Source organism: Malaclemys terrapin, chromosome 2, assembly GCF_027887155.1.
Source record: "Malaclemys terrapin pileata isolate rMalTer1 chromosome 2, rMalTer1.hap1, whole genome shotgun sequence".
Taxonomy (NCBI): Eukaryota; Metazoa; Chordata; order Testudines; family Emydidae; genus Malaclemys; species Malaclemys terrapin.
In genome coordinates this window covers 45,000,535-45,013,490 of record NC_071506.1, presented here as the reverse complement: position 1 = coordinate 45,013,490, position 12,956 = coordinate 45,000,535, and the positions used below count along the sequence as shown (strand labels likewise).

At 40.9% G+C, this 12,956-nt stretch overlaps 1 protein-coding gene across 8 annotated transcripts in view; it reads left to right on the top strand.

Moving 5' to 3' along the window:
* SLC26A7 (solute carrier family 26 member 7) overlaps nucleotides 1-12,956 on the top strand; it is a 196,338-nt gene that overhangs the window by 46,213 nt on the left and 137,169 nt on the right. For 6 of the 8 annotated variants that reach the window (XR_008443824.1, XM_054018074.1, XM_054018073.1 and 3 more), the window contains 2 exons: nucleotides 3,528-3,638; nucleotides 6,996-7,172. Coding sequence is in view for 6 of the 8 variants with exons in the window: in XM_054018074.1 (XP_053874049.1) it covers nucleotides 3,528-3,638; nucleotides 6,996-7,172 (288 nt within the window). In the remaining 2 variants the exon portion in view is untranslated. Of the gene's footprint in view, nucleotides 1-3,527; nucleotides 3,639-6,995; nucleotides 7,173-11,860; nucleotides 11,900-12,956 lie in introns of those variants that run through there. The other 2 variants (XM_054018075.1, XM_054018079.1) reach the window with 2 other exon arrangements.

The window sequence follows — 12,956 nt, the reverse complement described above, 5'->3', positions numbered from 1 at the left end:
TTATTAATAGATAATTATGGAAAAATCCACCCACAACAGAAGATTCTTCCAAACCCCATTGCTTAGGCTGGGGCTACACTACCTGCCTGAATCGGCGGGTAGAAATTGACCTCTCGGGGATCGATTTATTGCGTCCCGTTGGGACGCGACAATCGATCCCCGAATCGACACTCTTACTCCACCAGCGGAGGTGGGAGTAAGCGCCGTCGACAGGAAGCCGCAGAGGTCGATTTTGCCGCCGTCCCTACAGCGGGGTAAGTCGGCTGCGATACGTCGAATTCAGCTACGCTATTCGCGTAGCTGAAGTTGCGTATCTTAAATTGACCCTCCCCTGTAGTGTAGATGTAGCCTTAGTGGTTGGTTTATGGCTTAGCTTTTTATAGATGTAATTATCATTGCAGGTAGTTTTAATCCTGCTGTTAAAACTGTGGACTTTACCCCCAACAAAACCAAATGTAAAGTAATTTGATATCTTGGTGCAAAGGATTAAAATGCTTATATACCAATGCTAGAAGCCTAAATAATAAGATGGGAGAACTAGAGTGCCTAGTATTAAATGACGATATTGATATAATAGGCATCACACAAACCTGGTGGAATGAGGATAATCAATGGGACACAGTAATACCAGGGTACAAAATATATTGGAAGGACAGAACAGTTCATGCTGGTGGGGGCGTGGCACTATATGCAAAAGAAAGCATAGAATCAAATGAAGTAAAAATCTTAAATGAACTAAATTTATACTATAGAATCTCTGTGGATAGCAATTCCATGCTTGAAAAATAAGAATATAGCAGTAAGGCTATATTACAGACCACCTGACCAGGATGGTGTTAGTGACTCTGAAATTCTCAGGGAGGCTAGAGAGGCTATTAAAATAAAAACACTCAATAAAAATAATGGGGGATTTCAACTATAACCCATATTGACTGGATACATGTCACCTCAGGAAGGGATGCTGAGATAAAATTTCTTGATACCTTAAATGACTGCTTCTTGGAGCAGCTATTCCTGGAACCCACAAGAGGAGAGGCAATCCTTGATTTAGTCCTAAGTGGAGCACAAGATCAGGTCCAAGAGGTGAATATAGCTGGATCGCTTGGTAATAGTGACCGTAATATAATTAAATTTAACATCCCTGTGGCGGGGAAAACTCCACAGCGGCCCAACACTGTAGCATTTAATTTCAGAAAGGGGAACTACACAAAAATGAGGAGGTTAGTGAAACAGAACTTAAAAGGTACAGTACCAAAAGTAAAATCCTTGTAAGCTGCTTGGAAACTTTTTAAAGACACCATAATAGAGGCTCAACTTAAATGTATACCCCAATTAAAAAAACATAGTAAGAGAACCAAAAAAGAGCCACCGTGGTTAAACAACAAAGTAAAAGAAGCAGTGAGAGGCAAAAAAGCATCCTTTAAAAAGTGGAAAATAAATCCTAATGAGGAAAATAGAAAAGATCATAAACTCTGGCAAATGAAGTGTAGAAATATAATTAGAAAGACCAAAAAAGAATTTGAAGAACTGCTAGCCAAAGACTCCAAAAGTAATAGCAATTTTTTTAAAAATACATCAGAAGCAGAAAGCCTGCTAACCAACCAGTAGGACCACTGGATGATCGAGATGCTAAAGGAGCACTCAAAGACGATAAGGCCATTATGGAGAAACTAAATTAATTCTTTGCATTGGTCTTCTCTGTTGAGGATGTGAGGGAGATTCCCAAACCTGACCCATCCTTTTTGGGTGACAGATCTGAGGAACTGTCCCAAATTGAGGTGTCATTAGAGGAGGTTTTGGAACAAATTGATAAACTAAACAGTAATAAGTCTCCAGGACCTGATGGTATTCACCCAAGAGTTCTGAAGGAATCAAATGTGAAATTGCAGGACTACTAACTGTCATCTGTAACCTATCATTTAAATCAGCTTCTGTACCAAATGACTGGCGGATAGCTAATGTGACGCCAATTTTTAAAAAGGGCTCCAGAGGTGACCCTGGCAACTACAGGCCAGTAAGCCTCACTTCAGTAACGGCAAATTGGTTGAAACTATCGTAAAGAACAAAATTGTCAGACACATAGATGAACATAATTTGTTGGGAAATAGTCAACCTGGTTTTTGTAGAGGGAAATCATGCCTCACCAATCTACTAGAATTTTTTGAGGGGGTCAACAAGCATGTGGACAAAGGAGATCCAGTGGATATAGTGTATTTAGATTTTCAGAAAGCCTTTGACAAGGCCCCTCACCAAAGGCTCTTAAGCAAAACAAGCAGCCATGGGATAAGAGGGAAGGTGGATTGGTTCTCTCATGGATTGGTAATTGTTAAAAGATAGGAAACAAAGGGTAGGAATAAATGGTCAGTTTTCAGAATGGAGAGAGGTAAATAGTGGTGTCCCCCAGGGATCTGTACTGGGTCCAGTCCAATTTTACATATTCATAAACGATCTGTAAAAAGGGATAAACAGTGAGGTGGCAAAATTTGCAGATGATACAAAATTACTCAAGATTGTTAAGTCCCAGGCAGACTGCGAAGAGCTACAGAAGGATCTCACAAAATTGGGTGACTGGGCAACAAAATGTCAGATGAAATTTAATGTTGATAAATGCAAAGTAATGCACATTGGAAAACATAATCCTAACTATACATATAAAATGATGGGGTCTAAATTAGCTGTTACCACTCAAGAAAGAGATCTTGGAGTCATTGTGGATAGTTCTCTGAAATCATCCACTCAATGTGCAGCGGCAGTCAAAAACGCGAACAGAATGTTGGGAATCATCAAGAAAGGGATAGATAATAAGACGGAAAATATCATATTGCCTCTATATAAATCCATGGTATGCCCACACCTTGAATACTGAGTGCAGATGTGGTCTCTCCATCTCAAAAAAATATATTGGAATTGGAAAAGGTTCAGAAAAGGGCAACAAAAATGATTAGGGGTATAGAACGGCTTCCATATGAGGAGAGATTAATAAGACTGGGACTTTTCAGCTTGGAAAAGAGGTGACTAAAGGAGGATATGATAGAGGTCTATAAAATCATGTGTGGTATAGAGAAAGTAAATAAGGAAGTGTTATTTACTCCTCATAATACAAGAACAAGGGGCCACCAAATGAAATTAATAGGTAGCAGGTTTAAAACAAACACAAGAAAGTATTTTTTCACACAATGCCCTGTCAGCCTCTGGAACTCCTTGCCAGAGGGTGTTGTGAAGGCCAATACTATAACAGGGTTCAAAAGAGAGCTAGATAGATTCATGGAAGATAGGTCCATCAATGGCTATTAGCCAGGATGGGCAGGAATGGTGTCTCTAGCCTCTGTTTGCCAAAAGCTGAGATTGGGTGACAGGGCATGGATCACTTGATGATAACCTGTCTGTTCATTCCCTTTGGGGCACCTGCCATTGGCCACTGTCAGAGGACAGGATACTGGGCTTGATGGACCTTTGGTCTGACCCAGTATGGCCGTTCTTATGTTCTTAATGTATTGTTTACTAATTCCCATTATCCTTCCCTATAGGGCTGGCCTTTGCTGTTCTGTCTTCAGTCCATCCAGTGTTTGGTTTATATGGCTCTCTCTTTCCTGTCATCATTTATGCTGTGTTTGGAATGGGACGCCATGTTGCAACAGGTAAGTGTCTGGAAATGTTTAGGCTCCCATCCTCCAAGTTGCTGAGTGTGTTCTGTGAAATGAGGAGTTTCCTCAGTAACTGGTGATCTCAGTGCAAGTTAAAGGTACTAAGCGTCACAGGATCAGTTGTGGGGGAGAGCAAGAGGGAAGTGTCTTAAAACAGATGAACCTGTTTACATTTCTTTGTGCCTTTTCTTTACAGCTACATCTTTTTCTGCTTAAGAAAAGTGTTTTCAAGGGGGAAAAAAAAGCCTTGTTAAGATTATACTGGAGCCACTCCTACCACTATAATTGAATACTACATCCATATTTCCTTTATAAATAAAGCTTATCAGGGGCTTATGCAATTTATTATATAAATTTGCTTGAAGCTAAAACTTTAACAGACAAGAGCTCAGCTAAAGAAAGCCTTTTTAAATATAAACGGGAACAACTAAAAGTTTGACTGTTCCTAAACTATAGAAAAACCTCATTATTTTCTCACATTGCTAAACACAACCCCAGTACTTCTCACCAAAAAATACCCCCTCCCTACTCCAAATACTTCAGAGAATTGGGATTACTCCTGATCAGCTGCATCTATTGAGCTGAAGGGTGCAGATGCCCCATCGCTTCCACTGTAGAAGCTAAGGAGCCACTAGGAGTTCCCTAGCTGCCATGCTAGTGATTATGTGGCTTCCTCACCACTGCTTTGAGCAGAGCTACCCACAGGGGCAAGAAGTGTTTCCGAGCTCCTGCTAGATTATTGACTGCTTTGTTCCCTAAGAAAGCCTGTTATGAACTGGGGAAGGGAATTGTATTCATCAGGTTGGACCATCAAGAAACTGCTCTGTGGGAATTGTGGCCTCCAGTGACCCTTGAAGACCAGGGGAAGTATAGAGACAGGCACTTGGTTCCAGTAGGCGAGTAAAATGAGCTTGAATGCAGGGCACTATCCCCTCTCCCCAGTCAACCAAAGCTAAAATGTGAAAGGGGTATCTGAAAGGGGTAACCTTAGGGGAAGGGGAGTGGCTGTGGGAGCCTCTTGAGAGGAGGGGAGATGGTTCTTGGAAATTTGGAACCATTGGCAACCACTAGGGTGACCACACAGCAAATGTGAAAAATCAGGACAGGGGGTGGGGGGTAATAGGAGCCTATATAAGAAAAAGACCCTAAACTCGGGACTGTCCCTATAAAATCGGGACATCTGGTCGCCCTAGCAACCACACACAAAGCACACCCTGCAGGGCTCACATAGCTCAACTGCATACATCTCTCCTCTGGCTAATATGTTTTCTAAGAAGCAAACACTGTCTTTTGAATAACTACATGGTTTTGAAATTGATATGTGTGCCAAAATCTATGTTTAGTAATACTGTTAACAGCTCCATAAGAGCTGTGTGGTCTACTGGGAAACCAATGTACATTCCAAAGTACATAGAATTTGTATCCCAACATATATATGTTATATTGTCAAACCTCCAGATAATTTACAGCAAACAGGACATGAATTCTGTGTCAAGGTCCTTGGGTTTTGTTGCTCTGATGTAGCAAACTAGAAATTCTGCAGAAGCTTATTTTTGAAAAAAAAAGTTGTTTTAATCAATGAACTATTCACATGAATAACACCATTGTTACAGTATCTCTTGTGTTATGCACACAGAAATTGACAGGGAGGAAGTCTCTGGGGCCTTTGATACTTGGGGAGGCAGTTTGGGATTGTGGGACATGTAGATTAGATGGATGGTTCTGCTAAAATGATCAGTATACTCACTTCACAGGAGAGTGAGAAACTTTCTTTTAAATGAAAGCTTAGATTTTGGAGAATAATTCTGTGGCAGGAGCTAGGGTAAAGGTAGGTTGCTATATAGCCTTATAGTTCCTTTATTTGTCTTCTCTCATTAGTATTTCCCTTTTTCATTAAAAAAGGTGAAAATATGAGGGAAAACTGTTTCAAAATAGACAATGTTTACAAATTTCTCCCTGAACAGTTGATTTTTAAACTAAAGCTCACTAAAGGAAAAAGGTACCTCACTCATCATCTTACATTGCACCCTTAATATGCAGAAAAATATCTTGTGGTAATAAACTCTCGTTTTGTAGAATGAAGGTGGTGAAATGGACAAAGGGCAGGACTTCAGGACTGACACGGTATCCATGGGGTGAAATGGAGAAAATGTCATTCAGCCCAGGATTTGTGGAGTATAGTCAAGGCCCTGTATCCTACAATTCTGTGGGTTTGGATATGCTGTAGAATCCATCTTTTGGACTCCAGCCCTTGCCACAGAATTGTGCTTCACAATCTAAGCTTTCATTCAGAAATGTTTCTGTCCCTCGTGATTGTGAAGAAAATATTATAACATGAAAATACATTGTGTTCACATTTAATCATTTCAACAGAAGAATGCCACTATTGCACATATCCCATAATCCCAAAGGCCCTGATTCAGGAAAGCACGTAAGCATGTGCTGAAGATTAATTGTTTAAAGTTAAACATGCTTAATTCCCATCCCAAATAAGGATGCTTTCCTGAATCACGGCTAAACTGTGTACTGCAGCTCCTCAGGTGCCAATGCCTCATATATCTTTTACTCAGAGGTGACAATCTCCGTCCCCTCTAATAACTTCTGTGAAGTCAGTGAAACTCTCTTTAAGTAAAGGATGCAGGATTGGGACCTTTTTGCATGAAAAGTGGAGTTCATCTGTGGCCTGGTCCTGTAAACTTTTGTCTACTTGACTAATTCTTACCCATAAATAGTCACTTAGTCTAGTCTTGTGGAAAAGATTACTCATCTGAGCAATAAATTGCTAGAATTGAACTTTATTCTGGCTGCTTTTTCTCCATTTGAACTCAGGAACCTAATTTATTTGGGATACCATAATTAGCTGTACAGCAATTAGTGACGTTATCACAAATAGAAATTATGATTTCAGGTGGAGCTAATGTATGCAAAACTTTTTCCAAAAAGGATGTCGTTCAAAGCTTTCCATGATGCTTTAATGCCTTTAACATATTGAATTATCCTTCTTTAGCTGAATGTGATTAAAAATTTCAAAAGTGTTTCAACTCAGCCTCTGTTTGTCTGTGTGCACATTATTTGCTTGTGCATTTTTTGAGCACCATTATTTTCGGGCACACAGAAGAGAACTTGCACACAAAAAAACATTTGCACTCAGTTTATCTGCTCGTATGGCATCTTACACTTAGAAATTTGCACCCAACAAGTGAAAGTGCTTTAAAAAACATACCTGAAGTGAGTGAGTGTGCAAAGTTTCACATTCATGGATAGAGGCCGTACTTTGAAAAATTAATGTTAGTGACTCTAACAAATATTGAGCTACTTATTGGTAACTGATATGTGACTTTTCTTTTACAGGAACTTTTGCTTTAACTTCCTTGATATCTGCCAATGCAGTTGAACGTCTTGTTTCTCCAGCAATCAACAATTTCACTACAAGCAATAATTCGGGAGTCTTAGGTTTATCGGAGTTTGAAATGCAGAGGATTGGAGTTGCTGCAGCGGTTTCATTTTTAGGAGGAATTATTCAAGTAGGTAGTCTAAATAGTCAATGAACATTTATTTTAACATATGTGAGAAGTACGCTATAGCTAAGTCTTTGTCTGTCACAACTATGATTTTGGTGATGAAAAACATGACTTAGTTTCATTTCATAACAAGTCCAGCTCTTTGAACTTTGGCCAGTAGGCTCTTGAGCAGGGTTTTTTTTTTTTTTTTTTTTTTACAAATTTGGCTCTATATTCGTCCAGTGCTTAGGAGTCTGCAAATATGATTTGACTTTTGAAAGAGTTTCAAATAATTTACTTGCAAAATAAAGGGGGTTTCTTGCTTAAAATAAAGTTGATCCTGTGACATTTTACATTTATTTTTGCCAGAATTAAATGATTCCTGCATTTTTTTGGGGTGCTAAAGCCATGTCCTATCCCATTTTATGTCAAGAAAAACAGTCAGTTCTTAATTATGCTTGTGCTATGGTGGCCATGAAGGGACAAATCCTTCTCCCAATAAAGTAAATGTGAGTTTTGCTTAGACTTCACTAGAGCCAAGAACAGGGCCTAATGGGTACATCCCCTTCTATTTTTACTTTTATTTGCTTTACGCAGATAGCCCACAACAACTTTTATTATGATTACTTATAGTAATACTTAGCACTTACTGACATAGGGAATTGCCATATCTATCCTGCCTCTGACAGTGGCCAGTACCAGATGCTTCAGTGGAAGGTGTAAGTGCTTGTGTGAGAGCTGCCATTTTGGCAGATACACGAAGGTTTGTACTGGGGACCACCAGAGTTAAAAGCATGAGTTGCTACAGCTTTTACTCATATCCTCTGTGTATTGGCACAGTGGGAGACCTGTTATACACAGGTTTCCAATGGGTTTCATGTGTATAGTGCTTTTCATCATCAAAGCATTTAACAAACTGTATGATAATCTCATTTACCTTTTGTTCAGACAAACCATTCAACCCAAAAGAAAACTAATAGCAGATTAAGTTTGTTATTATTATTATTATTATAATTTTTAATGATTTTGAGATCAAAATGTTATTTACCTTCTCATATGATCAGTTGATCTTTATCCCAAATCCACTTTAGTTCCATACTTGTTTCTGCAAGAGATTAAATAAAAAACATCTTTGCCTATGTTCCCCATTAGCAAGATAAACATGCCTTCTCTTTCATTCTTTTCAGGATATATGATGAAATACTGAATAAAAATACTTTTTCCAAATACATTCACATTTATAATAGCACCTTTCATCTTCAAATATTAACTTATTAATCTTTGCAGAACCCTCCTTTGTGTGAGGTAGGGATATTTCTGCCCCCCATTTCAAAGATGGAAAAATGGAGCTAGAAAAGTTATGATTAGAGCTGACTGGGAATTTTTTGACAAACCATCTTTTTGTTGTCAAAAAATGCCAGTTGGTCAAAACTGAAACTCTTCATGAAAGGGGTTGATTTTGATGAATTTGCTAACTCAAAAAAGAGTAAAGAAAAAAGATTTGAAGTTGTTGAAACACAATTTTTCAGTTTTCTAGTTTGAAATGACCTGTTGTTTAGAAACTTAAGCTAAGAGGCTAAAAGTTTTTTTTATTGTTTTGTTTTTTTAAGAGAGAGATCTCACAATCGAAATGAAATGTTACAGAATTATTTTGACAAAATGTTTCGATTGACTTGATCCCAAAAAATCTGTTTATTTGGTTTTGTCAATATTTTCAAAATTTAGACTTTTCATCCTGATTCAAACTCTTGAAAATATTCACTGAATAGGAATCCTATTTCCCACCCAGCTCTAGTGCAGACTTTACCTGAAACCATAGAGGGGGTGAAAGCCTAGATTAGAATGCGGGACTCTGGTTCCCACCTGAGTGTTGAGACTCCTAAGCAACAACTCTCTCCTTGCAGAAGTACAATGTTTCCAAATTGAGTTTTCAATTAAATTTTTAGTTGAAAAATGATTTAGCTGATTAAATGTTTTATTGAAAATTTGATTTTTGACAGAGAAGGGCCCTGAAAATTTTCAACACAGATTATTTGTAAAAAATTCTGACGGGTTTGACTAATAATAGAGCTGGTTGAAATTTTTCGACTGTTGAAACATTTTGTCAAAAATTTGAAAACCAATTAAACATTTTGAAATGTTCCTATGTAATTTTTTATTACCTTTTCTACCAGTTCTACTCCCTCTATACTTCTCACGTGATTTTTTCCTGTGTTGGTTTATATGGATATATTTGGTAGCCTCTATCATATGCTTGCACTCTAAGATACAAATTTAATTTGGCATTCTCTGTGTAAGAATAAGTAATCTGTTATCTGAAAAAGCATTTGTTAGTGGATCAGATACAGATAAATTGCTTCAAGGTTTGGATTGTGTTTTGTTTTTCTTGAATGAAAAAATCTGCATTTTTACAATGGAAGCATTTTAATCTTTAAAATCTAAAATGGTTGTGGCATTGTTTGAAAATCAGTTCCTGTTAATGGGCACTAACTTCTTTCCTAATATTTCATAGCTCTCTGGATTAACATTGTAACAGATGTAATCTATTCATAAATCTTGGTATACAGGCTGTGTATTTAATAATGGCTCTTTGTAAGCTGTACTACTCATTTATTAATGTGGTCTCACAAATTTCTGTTCATATTTCAATGCTATTGATTGATAATGAATCCTCATAATAGTGCTACCAGAATGGAATGTGGTGTTTCAAAATTTGAATCTAGTAAGAGTGATCACTGGACTACCACAGATCCAACAAAATGTTGCTTCTTCCTACAAAATTTAACTAGTAAATAACTGTTCGTTCGCTCAGTGCAAAACAGGGAAGGAACTTTAACAATAATGTATGTGAGTGTGTAGTAGACAATGGTGTCAGAATACTCAAATTAGTAGTACAGGACTGTACAGAGCCCTAATTTAAGTTTTCTGTCACATCTTTTATCCATCTTGGTAAATGTTTTAACAAAGTTCCTTCCCTGCTTTGCATTGAGTGTACAAAAGGTTATTTGCTAGTCAAATGTTGTAGGTAGAAACAGCCTTTTGTTGGATCTTAGATGGGAGTTAGCTGGGAGTTTCCAGTTGGTAGGGGCAGAAGCAGCCAAAGCAGAGACTGCTTCACTTGGGGGGGTGGGGAGTTTGGAGGGGCATAAAGGGACTCAGCCAGGGTCAACCCTCTCCCCAGCATTTTGCTGGACTCAGAACTGTGCAGGAGAGACATCCTCCTCCCCCATGCTGGGGGCTCTAGGAATCAGACCATGCCTCCCTACATCTTTCTCACACCCTTTCCTCCCTCTCTCTCCCAACCATGTGGGCTTGGTAGTAAGCTTCAGAGAGGAGCCCGCTAGAGTTTCCATCTGGTAAGGGCAGAAGCAGGCAAAGCAAGGGCTGTTGGTTCTTAGAAAACTTTCTGTAGTTTTGACTGGAGTTTTCTTCTTCTTCGAGTGCTTGCTCATGTCGATTCTGTTCTAGGTGTGTGGGTGCCCACGTGCACGGGTTGTTGGAGTTTTTTGCCTTAGAGGTATATGTAGGGTTGGCTGTGGTGCTCTCTTGAGTGCCGCTCTCATGCGTCGGAATATTAGGCACTGCCAGCCTTCTCAGTTCCTTCTTATCACCCGTGATGGTTGGTCGGAGTGCCTTGTCTTGCAGTCTTAATAGCCCTTTGTTTATCTTCTTTGTATATAGTTCTTAGGTACTTATTTAGCCATTAGATTAAGTGTTAGTTTAGTAGAGTCCTGGCTGGGACTTCACCCAGGAGTGGGGCATGCCCCGTTCCCTGGGCTTCAAAACGTGTTTGTCATGCAACTGGCCGATGCCTGTTAGTGGACCCCCTCCGCAGCTGTTTAAACTGCTTGGGGGAGTCCCACATAAAGGATAATTGGAGGATTTGCAAGAGCTTTCCCTCCAGAACTCAGAAGGAGCGGGATATCTGCTTGAGGGCCCTCCTCATGGAGGCCACGCTTCATCTGGTGTCAGAACCCTCCCAGTTGGACTCCACAATTCATGGTGCTATCCTTCGGTCTCTCATCAGCCCCAAGAGTGTTTACAAAGTGCATGGCATCAGTGGCTGCTTACCCGAGGTGTCGGGCTGTTCAAATTTACCCGTACCTCAACAACTTGCTAATCAAGGGCCGGTCCTGGGATCAGGTGCGGAGGCACCTTGATCTGGTTTGCTCCACCTGTCACGATCTGGGGCTGTTGATAAACAAGAAAAAATCGGCACGCAGCTCCATCTCAGGCCACTATAGGCATAGCTGGCATCGTTCTATGCTCCAACAGACACAATGTTAACCGTGTAGTCAGGGTACTATCATCACTCACCTGGTGGAGAAATCCCATATTGGTGGAGGAGGGAGTTTCCTTTGCGGCCCCATCCCGATAGGTTATCCTAGTCTCCGATGTCTCGGATCTGGGGTGAGGAGCCCATCTGGGCGATCTCAGCACGCAAAGTCGTTGGTCGAGGTCACAAGGTCACAATTGCTCCCTACGCATAAATGTCAGAGAGCTCAGAGTGGTATGGTTGGCCTGCCAAGCCTTTCTGCCTCATATAAAAGCAGAGTGGTTCAGGTCCTGATGGATAATACCACCACAATGTTCTATATCAATAGGCAAAGCAGAGCCCGATCTCATCAGCCCTTTGCCAAGAAGCTCTCAGGCTCTGGAATTTCCATGGTCAGCATGCCATCGCATCATCAGGACCTTCTCATCTCACCATGAGCGGTCACTCCATCCAGAGGTGGTCCGCATCATCTTCCCGAGGTGGGGGACTTCCCAGGTGGACCTGTTTGCATCCAGTCAGAACAGAAAGTGCCACATTTTCTGCTCAATTCAGGGGATCGACAGAGACTCCCCATCGGACGCTTTTCTGCTCCCGTGGTTGGGGACCCTCATGTATGCCTTCCCTCCAGTGCCATTAATTCACAGGGTCCTCATGAAGATCAAGCGGGATAGGCCAAAGATGATCCTCATAGAGCTGGCTTGGCCGTGTCAGCATTGGTTCGGTACACTGCTGGACTTCTCGGTGGCCGCACTGTTACAACTACCGCTCTGGCCAGACCTGCTGTCCCAGAACCACGGCAGTCTTCTGCATCTGAACCTGGCAACACCACCTGATGGGCTGGCTGCTGCATGGTTAAATGGGGAGGAGCAACAGTGCTTGGCTGATATCCAGCAGGTCCTGGTGGGCAGGGAAGCCCTCAACCTCTACCTGTCCAAATGGAAATGGTTTACGTGTTGGATCTTGGTTAAAGTTATTCGACCCAAGCGGGCCTCACTGCAGTTAATCCTTAACTACCTTCTGCATCTCAAGCTCCAAAGCTTGTCCCTTTCATCTGTTAAGGTCCACTTGGCCCTATTTCGGCCTTCTATCCGCCACTCGAGGGCAGGCCAGTTGTTCCCCAGGACATGACTGTCAGGTTCCTCAAGGGCCTGGAGCGCTTCTACCTGCATATCCAGAACTTTGTCCCTCTGTGGGACCTGAATCTTGCGCTGTCGTGGCTCACGGATTCCCCCATCGAGGCTTTAGCTTCCTGCTCCCTCCTCCTCGTCTCCTGGAAGATCGCTTTCTTGGTCGCAATAACATCTGCTGCAGAGTCTCAGATTAGGGCACTTACCTCAGAGCTGCCCTATACCGTGTTTTACAAGGATAAGGTCCAGCTGCGGCCACATTCAGCTTTCCTACGCAAGGTTGTTTCACAGATTCATACGAGCCAGGACATATTCTTACCTCTCTTCTTTCCAAAGTCTCATAAGATGGAGGAGGAGTGCAGGTTGCACTCTCTGGATGTCAGAAGGGCACTAGCCTTCTACATTGAGC